The following is a 19,177-nucleotide window of genomic DNA, read 5'->3' as shown; positions in this document are numbered from 1 at the left end:
ATAGAAAGAATATTGTTAAGCACAGTGTCAAAGGGGAAAGGATAAAAAGAATCACAATGTATGATACATATGTATCCCTTATACATAATAAAAATATGGATGATTATACCACATTTGTTTATTATGTCATGAATGTAATCAAGACCAGAGAATCCCTGGGGCGCCTGGGTGGCACAGATGTTAAGCGTCTGCCTTGGGCTCAGGGCGTGATCCCGGCGTTATGGGATCAAGCCCCACATCAGGCTTTTCGGCTATGAGCCTGCTTCTTCCTCTCCCACTCCCCTGCTTGTGTTCCCTCTCTCACTGGCTGTCTCTATCTCTGTCAAGTAAATAAATAAAATCTTTAAAAAAAAAAAAAAAACAGAGAATCCCTTACCTTCCCCATATCTGTTTCATCGTGACATGCTAATATATGAATACAGGACCTTATAGTGTTGTAACTTCGTACCAAATGTAGAAACAGCAGATACAGAAATGAAAACTAGGATGTAATTTTTCCCTTGATTGTCCCACTCTTCCTCCATCCTTCCACCCTACATGGAGAGGTTTGTCTGACTGAGTCACACAGTTTCTTCAGGAAACACTCTGACCATGTTTGAGACAATCCTGTACAACTGACTATAGCTCACATGGTGCCTGCAGCCAGCTAAGCCCCCAGGCCAAGACCACCAATGTACACCTTAGACTGCACCACGACTGCCTGTTTTCTCCCTTGGAATAGTGAAGCTTGGGTAAAATTGCAATTTTTCTACCCTGTTTGATTTCCAAGAACAGTGTTCTTAAACAAATTTCTTAAACATTCCCATTTTTATATCCTGTTCTCCAGGCTCTTCAGGAAAGCGATGGCGTTCTCCCTGAATTATTTCAGTGCCATGGTACTGCAGATGAATTAGTTCTTCATTCTTGGGGTGAGGAGACAAACTCAAGGTTAAAATCTCTAGGAGTGAGCACAAAGTTTCTTAGTTTCCCAGGTGTTTACCATGAGCTAAGCAAAGCTGAGTTAGAAAAACTGAAGTCGTGGATTCTAACAAAGCTTCCGGGAGAAATGGAAAGGCAAAGTGAATGAATCAACATTGATTTGTTAATCTACCTGTAATTTCTCTGTGAAAAGTGGTTTTTACTGCCAAATTACAATTAGATAAATGATAATTAAAATATTAATACATATCAACTGTACTGATTTATTTACTGGTTATTGAAATGCACCACAGAGAATAGCATCATCTTATCAATGGTAAATGTTAATTTAGACAAACATCTGTGGATTATTTTTTAGATGGATTTGTAAATAGAGACCTTTTGAATAATTAAATACTTAAATTTAAAAAATAATGTGAGTTTAAGGGCAGTGAGAAAAAATGAAAAGTCTTAACATGGCATTTTATTTAAAAGTGTCCTATCTGGTTTCCAAATATTTGGGACTATTTTAGGTATGTTATTGATTTCTAATTTAAATCCATTGTGGGCAGAGAGCATATTCTGTGTTACTATTTTGTCTATATTCATGAAGGATATTCTGTAGTTTTTTAGTTAATTTGTTTTATACTGTTTTTATCTGGTTTTGGTATCAGGGTAATACTGACCTCATAAAATGAATTGGGAAATGTTTTCTCCTCTTCTGTTTCCTGGAAGAAATTGTGTAAAATTGGTATTAATTTTTCTTTAAGTGTTTGTTGGAATCCTCTAGTGAAACCATGTGGGCCTGGAGATTTCTGTAAACTGTTCCCTTTTAGCTCACCACATTCTACCTTCAAGTTTATTGCACCTCCTCACACTTAGTATAGGACCTTCCATTTTTCCCTTCCTGGTCTTAATGCTATTTTTCCCATTTGTAAATATGCTATAAATAGCATTTACCACAAATCTCACAACGTATTACCACTATTTTATTTGAAGTCGGTTTTCCTTTAAATCAACTTAAATAATGAGGAAAACATCTTATATATCTACCTGTGTAGTTTCCACGTCTGGTGCTCTTCAGTTATTTTTGTGTTGAGGTGTGTTTCTGGTATCCTTTTCATTCTGCCTGAGGGATGTCCTTTAAATAATTCCACTGTAAATGTGCTGTTAATCAATTCTTTCGGCTTATATGTCTGAGAAAGCCTGTATTTTACATTTGTTTTGAAAAGATAACTTTCACTGGGTATGAAATTCTGAATTCGCATTTTTTTCTTCAGTATTTTAAACATGGCGTTCCACTCTCTTCTTGCTGACTTTATTTCACACAGTAAGTCTGTTGTTATTATCTTTGTTTTTCTGTATCTAATGTTTTGTTGTTTGTTTTTTACTCTTGATGTTTTTAAGAGTTTATCACTGATTTTGAGCAATTTGATTGTGATACATACTGGTCTAGGGGTTTAGATTTCTCATCCTTGTGGTTCCCTCTAATCTTTTTGGGTGGTTCTTTCTCTGGTTTCAGATAGTCTACTCACACATGCGTGGCATAAGTACTCTGCTGAATAAGCCAGGTAGACTTGGTGTCTGGCGTTCTCTTTCAGTGCAGCTCGCTCCTCTCTGGTTCACCATCCTACAAATTCGAGCCACCCCAATCTACTCAGACTCTCAGCTCTGCTTCTCAACACAGGAGTCCTCCAAGCTCTGCATGAAGTGCTCCTCTCAGCTCTGTGGCCTGGGAACTCTCTCAAGGCAACAAGCTGTCATAAGTCCTAAGGCTCACTTTGTTTCCTTCCCCTTCGTTGGAGACCACTGACCTTTATTGCCTGACGTCCAGTACTTGGAAAAACTTTGTTTCCAGTATTCTGCCTTTTTTCTTTTTCTTTTTGGTTGTTTCAGATGAAAGAATAAATTCATTTCCTATATTATATCAACGGCTGGAAGCTACACTAAATTATCCTTGAAAGAGATAGAATTTTTAAAAATTCTTCTATACGTACTTTTTCCAGTGCTCTTCATTCGTTAATGTGGTTTCAGACTTTCGTATGATATCATGTTCCTTCCGCCTGAAATACTTTTAACATTTATGATAGTGCAGATCTGCTGCTATTAAATTCTTTCAACTTTTGTATGCCTGAAAAAGTCTTATTTTGCCTTCATTTTTTAAAGATATATAAAATTCTAGGTTGATGATATTTTTTTCCTTTCATTACTTTAAAGATCTTAACTATTGTCTTCTAGTTTGCATTTTTTTCTGCTGTTTTTCTAATCTTTTTTTTCCTATGACTGTATTTACAATTTTCTCTATCTTTAGTTTTAAGCATATGATGTGCTTTGGTGTTGTTTTCTCCATTTTTCTTGTGTCAGGTGTTTGTTGAGTTTCTGCTTTTTAGATCTGTGGGTTTATAGTTTTCATCAAATTTAGACGTTTTGGCCACTGCATTTTCAAATATTTGTTTGCCTCTTCCTCTTCTCTTTTTTGGGGGACTTCAGGCTTACTGGTGCTTATTCCTTTTTTTTTTTTTTTTCATTCCTCCACTCTGCATTTCATTTTGGATAGTTTCTGTTGCTGTGTTAGTTCATTGATCTTCTGTAAAGTTTAATTTGTCATTAATCCTACCCACTTTATTTTTTATCTCAGATACTTGACATCTCTAGAAGTTCCATTTTTTATTTGTTATATTTATTATGCCTACTGTCCTTGAATATGTGGGACATAGTTAAATAGCAACTGTAATTTTCTTCTTTATTGAGTCTATCCTCTGTCATTTGTTAGTTTGTTTCTGTTGATTAATTTCTCCTTCCACTAAGGAAATTTTCTTGCCTCCTTGTAGACCTCATGATTCTTCGTTAGATCCCAAGCATTGTTAGCTCTAACTCATTAAGCACTGGGCTATTTGCATTTCTATAAGTAGGAGCTTTGTCAGTGAATGCAATTAAATTACCTAGAAAGTACTGAGAAACAGTTTGTTCCTTTCAGGCTTCCTTTTAAGCTTCCTTGGGAGGTTCCAGAGCCCTGTTTCTCCAGGACTGATTTTGCCCCACTCCTCAAGCAGCACCTTGTGGGTACTCCAGCTGACACTTGCTGGATTGTGAGGTTTTACAGTCCGGCTAGTGTAACACAAATGTCCCAGCTCTCTGTGAGCCCCAGTGATTCTTTCCTCTGTTCCTGGTGGTTCACCCGCCCCTCACACACCTCTCCTGGTGGTTAGTACTGGAGTTGGGGTGGAGGGCCCTCTGCAGATCTGTGGCACTTCCCGCTCAGCTCTCTCATACTCTGCTCTATGAACTCTAAGCCCCTGGCTGTCCTGGCCCCCTCTGGGTCTCACACTGCAGCCCAGAAACTCCCTTCACACAGTAAGCTGAGCATTTGTAGACCTCACCTCACTTGTTCTCCTTAAGGAACTGTCCTGTGCTGCCAGTGTCCAGTACCTGAAAACATACACATGGTTCAGCTGTGGAGCTATTTCAGGTTGAAGAATAAATCTGGTCCTTGTATCTCCACCTTGGTCATCGTGATCATAAGTGGAAGTCCCTTTATGCCTCTTGTATTTAAAGTTACCAACTCTAAATGTGAAAAGGGATGGTAGGAGAGAGAAAGACTGATAAAATGTAATAAAATCCAAAATCCCTTTGCAGAAGACTGTGCAGGGTTTTAATTATCCCAAGGTTTTAATGACCTTCAACTCCTTGAACTTCTAAATGTCTTGGCCTGAATATACACAGTATCACCCATGTATAAAACCCTCATGGCTGCAGTTTACCCTAAGAGTACCACATATACCTGACAAAAAGAAGGGTGTCAGGCCTATACATGTCAAGTATATACATCCCAAATATAGTATAAGGAAAGGAATCCACATCAGGCTCCTCCGCTATGAGCCTGTTTCTTCCTCTCCCACTCCCCCTGCTTGTGTTCCCTCTCTCGCTGGCTGTCTCTATCTCTGTCAAATAAATGAATAAAATCTTTAAAAAAAAAAATCTATTAAAATGGGGCGCCTGGGTGGCTCAGCGGTTAAGCGTCTGCCTTCGGCTCAGGGCGTGATCCCGGCGTTACGGGATCGAGCCCCACATCAGGCTCCTCCGCTATGAGCCTGTTTCTTCCTCTCCCACTCCCCCTGCTTGTGTTCCCTCTCTCGCTGGCTGTCTCTATCTCTGTCAAATAAATGAATAAAATCTTTAAAAAAAAAATCTATTAAGGAAAGGAATCCAGATTTTTTTAAAAGAATACTTGTCCTGTCACTGAATAATCATGTATTCTGGCATAAACCTCAGCCTGTCTCACAGTATACTCTTCTGTGAAATTGTTTCCTGAAGATCAAGCTCAATAGCATATGTAAAAGTCTTTAATAAAATATAAATCAAACAAACTTAAAGTATTTACTAGTATTGGGTAGTATGGTTATAAATGCATCTCCACAAATAGATCCATACCTGGAGGATATATCTAAAATGTTATGTGGCTATAACCTTCAATGCAATTCTTGCCCTCCCCCGCCCCCCCATTGGGCTAGTAGGATATCATATCATTGTGTTTTCGTGAGCAGAATGTTCAGGGGAAGTCCTCCAAGCTCCATTTCTCACTCACTAATCTTGAGGTACCTATTGTCCATATGCATGTGGTCTCTCAAAGCCAGGTTTTTGAGCTTGAAAAAATAATGCTAAGGCAGGAAACACCAAGGCTTAAGGTATCCTCCTAAAGAAACCAGGCATTCCTTTCCTGTCGCATCCCAAACCTTTCTGTTGCTTTACCCACAGAAACATTTCTGAAGGCAAGGGGAATTGAAATAGCTGTGATAATTTCTTATGTGGGAGAAGAAAAATGGCAAGAAGAAGAAAATGTAAATCAGTATCACAATAAATTATATATGTTTGTGTTGGGGAGACTGGAATTTTGCAAGGGAGGAGAGAGAAAGCTAGGATACAAGTGAAGGGAGACTTGAACTTTTCCCTCTATTTCTTCTGTTTGAATTTTTAGAGTGTGCTTTATTTTATGATCCATAAGTGAAGCAAAATGTTTATTGATAGTACTTTTTCTCAACTGAAATCTGAATAAGAAAGATCATCTTTAGTGGTAAGGAGCTTAAATGTATTCTTTATAGGAAGTTGAGTATTTCATTTGAAGTATAACAAAATGAACTGAGAACAAAATATAAAGTTTACTGACAATTTGGCTATTGATAATTTGTGGTACTTTGATATGTAAAAGAAAATGTCCAGATATCATTTAGCCAGAATGTATTTAAGCAAAAAGTCTTTATCATCTAAAGGGTTTTCTTAATATAAGAGGACAGAATTACCAAAGCCATGCAAACATTTCAATACCAAAAGCATGCAGATATTTCAAGAAAATTCGGATTATGTGGTACAAAAAGTCAGTTGGTTCACAAGACTTTGACTTAGAGTAATTTTAATGCTTGAAAAGTTATAATTGTATTTACAGAGAAGAAATGTGCTGTTGTGTGTATTTTAATTTTACTTCCCAGTTTGCCCTTTAAAAATATGTCTTTGTGTTCACATTGGAGACACTGTCACCTGTGCCCTTGACTGACGTAGGTCCCATTTTAGGGGGGCTAACAATTGTAAAGGAGGTGTTGTCTCTCTGGAAAACATGGTGACTTCCATCTATCATAAGAGATTTTCATAAACATAAAAGTATATTTATGTTTATGTAAACTCTTCTGAAGTAGCCTTAGCATATTCCTGCACTGAGGGGAAGATGCATGTGATATCTCTGTCCTATTTGTTAAATTCTGCCATTTAGCTGCAACCAAATTTGTTCCATACAACATTGTATTAAAGACTACTATGAACAGGATGAGGCCACCGTGAATGAGGCCACCGTGAATGAGGCACTAACCTGAGCTGTGTCCATAAGGTTCTGGTCCCATCCAACTGAACAAATCCCATGCACCATTAAGGGTTTACCTTAGGAGGCCAGCTGTCCTCCTCCTTAAGTTTCTATATTGACCTTCCCACTTGGTCATTAGCATTAATCCAGGCATCACAGGACATAAGAGCAATTACACAGACTCCATCTTGGTCTACAAGGATATCACCTAGGACGATGTGTCCTCCACAACATAGCCATGATTTGAATTGGTGCTAAATGTTTCCAGAAACAAGAGGAGTAATCTTTGATCATTTTAGCTAAAGACAGGCAGAAATTTCTTACCAGCTTTTTTAATTGGATGATTCTCATTGTAAAGGTCAGAGCCCTTAGGCTATCCATAAATAACAAATTGGTTATCCTCTCTAGATAGCTTTCTTGAATAACAAGGGTAACTTCATTTTGGAGCGATCTCTACAACCGTGTGAGAGCTATATGAGCTACTTGTGTTATTTCCAAAAACACTTGAAAATCTCTTATGATAGATGGAAGTCACCATGTTTTCCAGAGACAAGCTAACACCTACTTTACAATTGTTAGCCCCCCTAAAATGGGACCTACGTCAGTCAAGGGCACAGGTGACCGTGTCTCCAGTGTGAACTCCTGTCTAACTGGTAAGCCTTACAGTTTCAAGTTCTGTTCAGTAATTGAGTGTGGGGGCGCCTGGGTAGCGCAGTCGTTAAAGCGGCTGCCTTCGGCTCAGGGCGTGATCCCGGCGTTCTGGGATGGAGTTCCACGTCGGGCTCCTCTGCTGGGAGCCTGCTTCTTCCTCTCTCACTCGCCTGCTATGTTCCCTCTCTCGCTGGCTGTCTCTCTGTCACATAAATAAATAGAATCTTAAAAAAAAAAAAAAAAGTAATTGAGTGTGGTCCTTGCTTTTGCAGAGAACGCCCAGGGGCAGTCACCCTGTCCTGTTTGTGCACATCACCAGCGTGATGGCATTTGTCCATCACATAGAATGAATAAGTGACAGCTGTGGGAATAGGTGTGGAGAATATATCTGAAAGGCGTGTTGATAGGTGTTTTTTGTTTTTGTAAGGGAAGGGTTTGGAACCAGGGCCATCCTTGACTGTTTCCTTAGACTTCTTAGTAATGTTAAGAAAAATGGCAATCAAATTTTGAGTCCTCCATTGAGGAATGGCAGGCCCCGCAGTCAGTTAAATTTAAGTGCTTATAACAGTTTGGGAAGGCCACACCAGGGTGTTCTCATTCTTGAGGAAAGCTCCAGGGATGGTTCTGAAAGACAGTGCTCATTCCTTTTTTCCTGAGAAGCTTCTGTGGTCTGAGGTATTCTCCGTTTCCAGAATTACTGTTTTCCCTCCAGTTACATGTAACTGTGTCCCATTCCAGTAGCTGTAACTCCACCATTTGCCAGTTGTTCCTTCCTCGTACCCAGGCCTTTCATCTGGAAGGGTTGGGTACAAGAGGGACAAGGGCGTTTTTATAAAACTTCCAGAGACCCGTTGTGAGCTCCCCCTCCCAACTTTGGCCCACATGGACCACTATAGCAAGGCTTGGCAACTAACCAAAGAGTTAGTAATTATCTTTTTGATCTAAGACCATATTGATGTAACAAATGAATTCATATCTATAAACCAAAATAAATTTGAATCCCTTGCCTCCTTTTGGCTAAGCAGCCTCCCAGAACGTGTACCAACCAAGCCAGCCTGGGGTTGTCATAGGAAAAAAGAAGAATCATACTCAAGAATGATCAGGAGGAATCCTGAATTTTCAAAACAGTTCTATACAATCTCCTAACACTTTCATTCTGACTCTAATTCAGAAAACAGCTGAGAAGAGATGATCCCTTTCTGAAGACAATTGCATTCATCAACAAAACTGCCTTACTAAGGTGTATGGACCAGAAGAAAGTGAGAGAAGCAGAGCCAGACATTTTTGAGTCCGTTCTGGAGGAGAATGCCCCAATGCTCAAAAATACCAGATCCCAGTAAATTGCAGGGAATGGGAAAAGTCCACTAAATACTTAACTGTCAGCCCATTGTTGAACTGTTTTGTGATAAAAGGCACACTACTGTCAGGTTGGAAGTGGTCCAGAAATATAAACCAAAAATATCACACAGATTACTTTCACAAGCCACAATAGTGTGGCCAGGATAAGCTTATCAGACTGGAACAGCAACACATAACCTGAATAAGTGTTAATAGCAACTTATAACCCCAAGAAGAGGTCAAAGATAAGTTGTAATTAACGTGTTAGGAGCAAGTGCGGGTGATGCTCCATGCTGTGTGGTTTACCTTCCCTGAGAGGCAACTGGGTCAAATTTTGTTAGGACTCAAAATTTGGCATGCAATGGTAGCCTATGCTTTTCAAACAGCATCTTTTACTCTGTACCCAGTTGAATGGGTGATGTGTTACCATGTCTGGTATGATCAGGTAAGCAACAGTGGCAGGCTGGGTAGTGCAGGATTCCGGTCAGTTTCAACAGGAAATAGGTCCATCTCCATGAGTGACCCAGAGGGTTCAATCAGCAGTCACTATTTGTTTCCTTAGTGAGCAGTGCCAAAGAGGGGTGTCATTAATCTTCCAGGCTATACTTTTCCAAGTGACAGTCCAAATAGGCCATGGCACAACCCCAGAGTCAGTAAAAACATAATGAGGTTTACCAAGGGGAGTATTTGTCAGAGCTATAAGAACCGGCTTCAGTTCTGCCACTGAATGGAGTGACCATGGCCATTTTCAGTTCTGATCCGTTGGCCCTGAGGCTGAATGGTTGCAGCTGCCCAGTGGACACTGTCCGATTTCAGCTCAGCCAGACCATCAGTGAAGCAAGCCCCAGCCGGACAGGGAAACTCTGGGAACCAAGGGCCTTACGGAGCCAGGGACTTTGCTGCAGGTGGCGGAGCCGAACAGCTGCCATTTTCTCATGTAGAGCCAAGATGCGTCGGAGGCCAGGCCGGCTGCATTCTTGAATGTACCGTTTCCATTACTGGATCCTTTTCACTTTGTTAGTCATTGAGTCTGAGTCAATCCACCCCAAAACAAATATCAGGTTATAGTCACAGTTCCCCCAGGGGTCAGGCACTCAGCTTCAACAAGAGCCGCAGTAAACTAATAGCTACTTCTCAAAAGAGTCAAAACTGGTAGCTGTGTTGGCAATGAGTGCAAACCCCCAGGGGCGTCACCAAGGGCAGGTTGCCTCCCTTTGCCAGAGGCTCCATATGGCAACACAGTCAGTCATGGAGACTTGTAGCTCAAAGGGATCGCCGAAGAGGGAGGGCCCCAGAAGTATTAGTACTCTCTGTACCTGGCTCTTCCCAATCAGAGGAACCGTTTTGGTACTTAGGAGTATTTGCACATAAGCATGTAAGACACCAATACCAAGGCTACATGCAGCAACTGGAACCCAGAACAGCAGTGCGTTAACACAGAGGCCCCACCACCACGTTCATGCTGACTTCCTTCCCCACTGTGAGCTCTGCCCCAACCCCATCAGTTGAATTTGGGCATCCCATCACCACAGGGGACCCAGTAAAACGGTAATTCAGGTGTTCATACCCACCAGGGCCACAGCAGTGTGAATCCCTTTCCTTCCCAATATTCCCCAAAACACTCGATAGATTGTGGCCTTTCATCCCTTTTGGGAACAGGGAGATGTCACCCCAGCCCTAACCTCCTTTCTCCTTAAAGCAGCGGAGGTCAGTGAAAGGAGAAGGGATGGTCGCGGGGGTGTAGAGAGGAAGAGGACACCACACAGTAAGCGAATCACGTCTCAGCGCTGAGAGGCATGGCGGTTGCTTGCAAAAATTTATTTCGATGTCAGGTTCTCACTCTTCGTGGAATCCACCTCATCAGCATTGTAAGCCAAATCCAGGACAATAAGAGTTTTAATACCAGTCAGTGCCCTCTCTGTGGTTTTCCAATGGGACATTATTTCAGGGAAATTTTCCGAAAGGCCCAAAGCTTCCTGAAAGCAGGTAGGGCCCACAGCAGAAAAACAAAAACAAAGCTCCGAGGCCTTTAACCACCATCTTCAGATGGACCGAGGTCGGCGTGACCGACCACAGCAGAGGCTGAGCTGAAGATGACTCAGCTGTTGCTCCCGGTTAACAAGCATCCGGCACAACGCCCTCGTCTTCCAGGCGAAGCGGAGATTGTTCTAAAGATTTGCCTGGTCTCTGCGTGTAGGGATTTCATACCCAATGCAGGTATGCGTCTCTGTTAACTGTTTCTCAAGAGGACAGAACCTTTTGCTCGCTAGTTCAGAACAATGTTCACACTCATTCAGAGGGGGTGGGCCCAAGGCTGTCCTCCCGCTTGGACCAAAATTAGCAACAAACAGGGCATCATTTGGGTCGTTGTTTTGACCCCTCTCCTCAGCCTATAATCACTTCCCTAAATTCACCTCATTAAGAGGAAATAAGATGGAAGACCATTTATTGTCCAATTGACCATACGATTTGGTCAATATCTTTGCAACCATTTCCCATGGACTTCCTTCAAGTTCTGTTTAACCACCCCGCAAAGCGTTCATTCTTCTCTAGTACGCCAGTATTTCAGAAAATGAGAGAAATTTCATTTGAAATATTGAGTGGACTTCTACAAAAATGTAAAATGTTATTTTAAAGTGTATTTTCTTTGTGCTAACCTCAATGTTATTATGTAGATTACCTTTGTGATTTTATATAGGCCTTTGTTTTGGATTCGTTGTGAAAGACATGTAAGATTTTTGTATTGAGAATAGAATTAATGGTTCTATGATAAATAGAGCACATCCTGTTTTAAAGAAATATTTTGGGCAAAATGTCCATAAGAGACATGGTTTTGCCAATAATTTAGTTCAGAGCATCTGGAATCTTTCTTTCTTCCTTCCTTCCTTCCTTCCTTCCTTCCTTCCTTCCTTCCTTCCTTCCTTCCTTCCTCCTTCCCTCCCTCCCTTTTTCCCTTCCTTCCTTCCTTCCTCCCTCTTTTTTTTTCTTTTCTTCTTTCTTCCTTTCTGTCTTTCTGTCTTAAAAAGTGATGAGCAAATATGATGCCTTTGCATTTTATTTTAAATTCATTTTTGGGGTGATTTCAATATACCTCGTTACTTCATTTTTTGTTACTCTAACGAATTAATAATTGGGGTTTTGGTTTGATTTGGTGTTTCACTACCTACTCTTACAGGCATAGTATTACTTTAGTTAAAAATCACTCTGTTTTCATTTTCTGTTTCCCTCTTTCTTCCCACCCTAATTTTTTCTAGTCAGTTGTTGGCTTGTCCAGTTGTAACTAGAGATACACTTGACATATTAGTTACTTGACATATTAATTTTGGCCACTTCTGGTATGCTTTCTTTTGCCAATGAAATTATTGAAATTGAAAAATTGGGTGGGGGTGTCTATGAGAGACGGAAGTCTTTCCCCTGGGCATTAAGTATTAAGCCAGTTTCTCTATCACATAACAAGAGAGAAGTGTTAAAACCAAAGTTCACGGCATGCGACTGGCAGAAGCAAATAAATGGTTCCCTTTAAAAATTTCACTTCAACAGCAATAAATCTCTAGTTAAGTCTAAAAACAGGATTTTAAAATGGCAAATGAAGAATATATCGATTTCAAATAGCTGAAATGCTTTTTTTTTTTTTTTTTTTTTTAGTTTTCTTAATTATCCTGTGAAATGTGAAGTGTGCTTCAGGGCAGCTGCTGAACATTGTCTTAGTTCTGCCATCGAATCAAAGAGTTTTACTGCTGGAGGGAATTCAGATTATCATTTTACACATATGGAAACCGAGACCCAGAGAAGTTCAGTGACGCACTTCTCGTCCTGAATCGGCAGGGCTCAAACGTGATTGGTCTTTCTGGTGCTCTTTCCACAGTGCTGCAAAGCTATCGCAGTGGTGTTCAGAAAGTATAGCTACAAATTCACGTAAATTTCAAATACTTTAGATTCAGAGCCATTTCCTTTCCTTTGTAGATATTTTATACGCATGCTGCTTTTGGCACCATTTTTCCTGTTTTGCTGAAAGAATGCAGCGGTCTCTCCCTCTGCCTCAATGCAACATAGCAAGCCCAACCTAATTTTTAAGTCATGGTATAGATTTAAAAATTTTTTTCAGATTAGTAACCATTTTTATCAGAGTTCTAATTTCTGAATCCTATAGCCTGATTCAATCCTTATCTTACTTGATATCTTCCTAGGACTTGACACTGATTAACCCTGATTCTGGAAACGTGAACCCTCCAGTTTGGTTTTTCTAGTGTCTGAGGACTATTTCTCTGTCTCCTTCAGTGGCTCCTTTACTGTGAGCCCCTTAATATGGAGGTTTCTTTTGGTTCAGTTTTTCCTTTTTTTCGCTCTCTGAGTGATCTTCCACTTCTGTAGCTCTGGACTGCGAGCTCCGCACCTATGCCTCTCTACCTTCAGCTCTCCCCCTAGACCCACACCAGTGTTTTGAACATCCTGCTGGAGCTCTCCAGCTCCCTGCTGGTTGTCAGGCAGCCACTTACCTTGAATATATTCGAAACAATGCAAAATGTTCACATTGATCAAATGTGTGAGTTGGGTTAAAAAAGAAACCTAATCTCCAAGTTTCTGTTCTCCCAGCTGTAAAATGGGTTTGTTATGAAATTAAATGTGAAGGACCCACACAGCAGTTAAGAAGTATTGCTTCGTTGGGGTGCCTGGGTGGCTCAGTCCTTAAGCGTCTGCCTTCGGCTCAGGGCGTGGTCCCGGAGTCCTGGGATCGAGCCCCGCATCTGGCTCCTCCACTGAGAGCCTGCTTCTTCCTCTCCCACTCCCCCTGCTTGTGTTCCCTTTCTCGCCGGCTGTCTCTATCTCTGTCAAATAAATAAATAAAATCTTAAAAAAAAAAAAAAAAGTATTGCTTCGTTGTCCATTCCCAAACTGCTTCTCTTGTTGTGATCTCTTTTAAAGGACTTTCCTCTACATAATAATGTCTTTGGGTTATACTCTACTCTTCCCCACCTCTCATCATTACACCGCGTCAATTAGCAAATGCTTTCTTGTTCTATCAAACAAGCATCTTTCCATTTTGGCCTTAAGCCAGCCTCAAAGTCTCTGTCTTAGTTCCAGTCTTATCTTGCCTTTGGATGGGTCTCCTTGCCTCCGGTTTCTTCCATCTATTCATTCTCCAGCATGACATCAGAGTTATTGGCCTGCCCCCCTACCTAACAACATCCTGCTGGCTTCCCGATATCTTCAGAATAAAATTATTAGAATTTTCTAACTAAGCAGTAAATCCCTTCACAGTCTGGTCCCTACCTCCTATTTCAGCTTTATCTTTTGCCCCTTTTCTCTCTCATGTCACAGTGCACATGAATACACACACACACACACATACACACACACACACACACACTCCCAATGCTTCTGCCACACCCAAATTCCCTTGACATGCCACTTTGTCAAGACTTTGCCTTCAGTATATCATTCCCTCCATCTGGAAGGCTCTCTCCTCCCTCAACTGACAAACTCCTGATAGTTAAGACACAGGTTTTGAGCAACTCGATGCCTCGTCCAGTTATCTTTGGCAAAAGAAGTTGCTCTGTTTCCATGTTTCTATATGGAATCTTTGTATGTTGGTCCTCTACCCATTCCAAATTTTGATCTCAAACGCAAGGGCTAGATATTTGTTTTCCTCCTCAATAGTTAGTACTGTGATTGGTACAGAATAGACACGCGAGAAATAGATCACATAATTATCATTTCCTGCTGACTTCTTATCTAAGATTTTTTTGGATACTCTTTGGAACTTCTTTTATAAGACTCCAGGAATGTGGTCCTGTCTTCCATGTTAGCTTCCCCTGAGGTTAGATTTAATGTTTAGAAAGACAACATTTTGCAGTCAAGATGGGAAAAAACAGCAAACAAACAACAACAAAACCCACCAGTATGCATTCTGCTCCCCACGCAACCTCCAGCAGATATGGGTCATCAAGCAAGGCATTCTTCCCTAAGGAGCCAGGTAGATTCTTCCTTCTCAGCACAGCACTCCAGGAGCCACTATCAACTGAATGAAGTTGGCGGCTCATGGGGAACCTCACTGGGATAACAAGTCATTAGAAAACACAGGGTGGATATCAGATGACCTGAAATTCTGGTCCAGCTTTGTTGCTGACAGCTCTGAGATACATGTGATGGCACTTTATGTGGTGTCTTCCGTGACATGAATATTCAGCACTTAATTGTCTATTAGTGAATGATGATTACTGAGCTATTTTTGCCTCGTTTTCTCTATCCAAACAATAGGGCAGGTAATTTCCAAGCTACTTTTGATGGTTGGTATAAGAATATATGTAACGAGGAATGTGAATTAACTAGGAGAAAGTTTAAAATCATATAGAAAAAAATAGTTTCATTGAGTTAAAATATTATGTACAATGAAGTAGTTAACTTGTAAAACTAATTTAGTATCTTATAGTTGAGTTATAACAACTAGAAAGGTAGGATATACTGGTGCATATTTTTTTAAAGTTTAAATGTATATAAAAACCAGTTGTAAGTATAGTACAAATAAGTTTTTTTTTTCTGAACTATTTGCAAAAAAATTGCCAACAAAATGCCTTATCATATTTTAATACTTTGGTGTGTATTTCCCATAAAGAGGAACATTCTAAAGTTCTATGCTACAACCATAATAAGAAATTCAAAATAATGCATTACTGCTATCCAATCCTCATTAGATTAGATCCCCATTGAGCTTTTGCCAAATGTTCAATTATATCCTTTATAGCAAAACAGTCCATGCCAGATCATACACTGTATTAAGTTGTTAAGTTTCTTTAGTTGCCTTTGGTCTAGAGCAATTTTTCAGTCTTTCTTTGACTTGCATTACCTTAACACGTTTAGTCCAGCTTTTAGGCCAGTTATTTTTGTAAACTGGATTTTTCTGATATTTCCTTATGATTATATTTAATTCTTCTCATGCAGAAATATAGAAGTGATGATATATACTTTTCATTGTATCCTATCAAGTGAGTCATGGTTTCAATTTATCTCATTACTAAAAATGTTCACTTTGATCATTTTATCAATATGATTACTTCACTTTATAAAGAATTATTCACTATAAAGTTATCCTTTTCCTTTTTGAAATTAGTAAGTATTTTGTGATGAGGTTCTTTGAGACTCTGGTAATATCTAATTCTTTTTTTTTAATTATTTATTTTGAAGAACAATGTCAGCTTTATTTTATAAAGTTAATATACATCAACTTTTTAAATTTAAATTCAATTAATTAACATATAATGTATTATTAGTTTCAGAGGTAGAGATCGGTGATTCATCAGTCTTATATAATACCCAGTACTCATATCATATACCCTTCTTATTGTCCATCACCCAGTTACCCCATCCCCCACCCCACCCCTTCCAGCAACCCGCAGTTTGTTTCCTGATTAAGAGTCTGTTGGGTTCTAATTTTTCATAAAAGTTTTAATTTGTTTACTTACATCAGAATCAACTCATGGCTTCATATTTTATTCAGTGGGTTGTAACATGTCACAGTAATATGTCGTAAATATTTTTTTGATACTGACATTATCCCAGAATTGGTGATTTGGAGCCTCTTTGAGTTGGCTTTGGTGTCATTTTTACGTGTCCCTTTCATTCTCTGAAAATTGCAATATTTTACAGTTCAAAAAAATATATCAGGCTTATCTTGTACTTTTGTTGCCCAATCTCTGAATCAATCACTTCTCCAAGGACTTCTGGCTCCAATTAATGGAGCACTAGGTAGACTTATTCTTTCGGGGTATTGCAGTTCCCAGGCCCTCAGCGGGGAAAAACTGAGGATAAATGTATGAATATTCATATACACACATTTACAACTATACTTATGTATATTTATGCATAGTCTGTATTATGTATTTGTATTGTTATATATTATCCTTATGTAGTCTGTATTATGTCCATATATTTATATTGTATGAATCCATATATACATAAAATTTAGAATATATATGGAATATACATACATATAGAGAGAATACACACACACACATATATATATATATATAAAATGAGTTTATTCATGTACCTCCAATCCTAATAATAGTGATAGTTCTACTCCTGAGTTGTTTTAGAGCCAGTTTTACAGACTCCCAATTGTAACATTTTCAGAAATTTTGCAAATTGGTTGTTAAACCACCGGTAGCTTGAAAATGCCCACGGTGGGAATCTTTACACCACGGAAATTGTCAAACACTCCCATCTATGTGTCTGATTCACATATTGACAACTGAGACACCCAATTTTATTTTTGAATACAAGACCAGATTTTCCAATGACTTGCTAGGTATCTTCTCACTGATATTGTTGATATCCCATGAGCACCAACTCCAGGGTAGATAACCTGATCATCATTTCCCCTAATTCTACTCCTATTCCTATTGTTCATCTTACTATAGCTAAGAGGGCAGCTTTCCTCCCAGTACCACAAACAAGGAATGATAGAATCCTTTTTTATCTCCCTTTCACCTTAATCTTCCTAAATCTAATCCCCAGGTTCTGTTGAGTGCATCTCTGACCTGTTTCTTATGACCCCTTCTTTTATAATCCCCACTATTCATTGGCACAGACTTATTTTAGGCTTTTGCATTTCTCTTGCCTGCCCAACTGAATGTTTATCTTTCCTAAATTTCTTACCTTGAAGGAGAGATAGGTACGATAATGAAATAGCTTCTCACTTGTCAGAAACATATTCAAAGTGAAAGTTGTTAGGACAGAGTGATATGGTTGCAGAAAACCTGAGAAACTATGACTTAAATGGTAAAAACAGTTTCTAACCTCACAGAAGAGAGTTGGAGGAAAAGTGTTCTCAGTTTTGGTATAGCTGTCCAACACTATCATTAAAGACCCAGACTTTTTCATCTGTTCACTCTGCCATCCCCAGCATATTGACTTTTTTTCCTGACACTTGTCATTCTATGGTCACAGAATGGCTGCCAGAGCACCAAACAGTGCATCCTCACACCACAGAGAAGGCATGGCACGAGAAAATATCCTCACTTGTCTATCTTTTTTCAAGCATCGTAGTCTTTCACAGGGGCCCAATTCTACCACGGTTACAAAATATGTATTTATTAATTCAATGAGCATTCATTGAATATTATTTTCAGTGTTAGGATAGGGTGCTTGACCACAGAGACAGAAATTCCTACCCTGAAGGAGCTTACATTCTAGTGGCACGTCTGTTCCTCCATGAGAGGAAATCTAAATCTGAATCAAAGGAGGTCAGAAGACTTTCCAGAATTACCTTAACTTACTTCCTGCCACTCTGCTTTACTCTTTCAAAAACAGGAGCTGGGTGTTGATTCTGGTGTGTTTTGATTCTGACCTAAATTATATTTTTCCTGGCTAATATTTCTTAGCTTGTGAAATGAACTTGGGCTTTTTCCTACTTTTAAGTACTAACATTTGCAATGCTACTTTTGCATTTTTGGGTTCATTTTGGTCGATTATGGTGTTGAGGCTTTCATAGTCTTGCACTTTGAACAGCCACTCTTCTTTAAATTTAGTGTGTCCCATTTGAGAAGAAACTTATACTCTAAATGGAAACTTTTGCTGTACAACGTGGCTTTGGAAAAGTGCCACAAGAATGTTTTTAGATTGTATAGGACTTGGCAATGAAAATAATTGGTTGAAGAATGACATTAAAAAATAATCTTTGGATTTTGACACCTTATAGAAGAAAAGGGAAAGTGTTATTGTATCACTCTTTCTCCATGATATGGTTTTCTTAAAGGAGAACAGTATATGTTTAACTAAATAATAACTTACTCCTTAATGGCTATTTTAAAAGGACATTTTATCAGTTTGGATGCTTTGGAACAGCATGTAATAGAAAACACAGACTCTGTCTTAGTCCATTAGGACTGTAATAACAAAATACCACAGACTGGGTGGCTTATAAACAACAGAAATGTATTCTCACAGTTCTGGACACTGGAAGTTCAAGATCAATGTGCCAGCATGGTCAGGTTCTGGTGGAGATCTTCTTCCGGGTTGCAGACTAATGACTTCTGGCTGTGTCCTCCATTGTGGGAGGGACGAGGGAATCACTCTAGAGCTTCTTTTGAAAGAACACAAATCCCATTCATGAAGGTTCCTCCCTCATGTCCTAATCACCTCCCATAGGTCCCATCTCTTAATATTATCACATTGGGCATTAGGATTTCCACATATGAATTTGATGGGGGGAGCCACAAACACTTAGCTTATAGCAGACTCAAACTGAATGAAGAAATAAATGTATTGCTTCACGTAACAAGAAGTCCACAGGTTGGGCAAGCTCTAAGCAAAGTGTCCTCTGCTGTGCAAGCAGGCTGTTGGGGACCCAAGTTCCTTCCGTCCCTTGGCACTGCCATCCCAAGAGCTGGCTGTGGTGTCAGTCGTTATGGCTTCTGATGGCCTCGGCAGTTCCAGGCATTACAT

General features: G+C 39.6%; 1 protein-coding gene across 8 annotated transcripts in view; it reads left to right on the top strand.

Annotated features, from left to right (window-relative positions):
• Nucleotides 1–19,177, top strand: part of LYPLAL1 (lysophospholipase like 1) — a 92,088-nt gene that overhangs the window by 33,166 nt on the left and 39,745 nt on the right. For 3 of the 8 annotated variants that reach the window (XR_006781822.2, XR_006781821.2, XM_045809624.2), the window contains exon 6: nucleotides 827–908. Coding sequence is in view for 5 of the 8 variants with exons in the window: in XM_045809624.2 (XP_045665580.1) it covers nucleotides 827–908 (82 nt within the window). In the remaining 3 variants the exon portion in view is untranslated. Of the gene's footprint in view, nucleotides 1–826; nucleotides 7,640–19,177 lie in introns of those variants that run through there. The other 5 variants (XM_045809623.2, XM_045809622.2, XM_087856295.1 and 2 more) reach the window with 4 other exon arrangements.

This window comes from Ursus americanus, chromosome 2 (genome assembly GCF_024610735.1).
Source record: "Ursus americanus isolate L20-20 chromosome 2, mUrsAme1.1.p, whole genome shotgun sequence".
Lineage (NCBI taxonomy): Eukaryota > Metazoa > Chordata > Mammalia > Carnivora > Ursidae > Ursus > Ursus americanus.
Note: the sequence above shows the minus strand (reverse complement) of the source record. Positions and strands in the feature narration are given on the sequence as shown.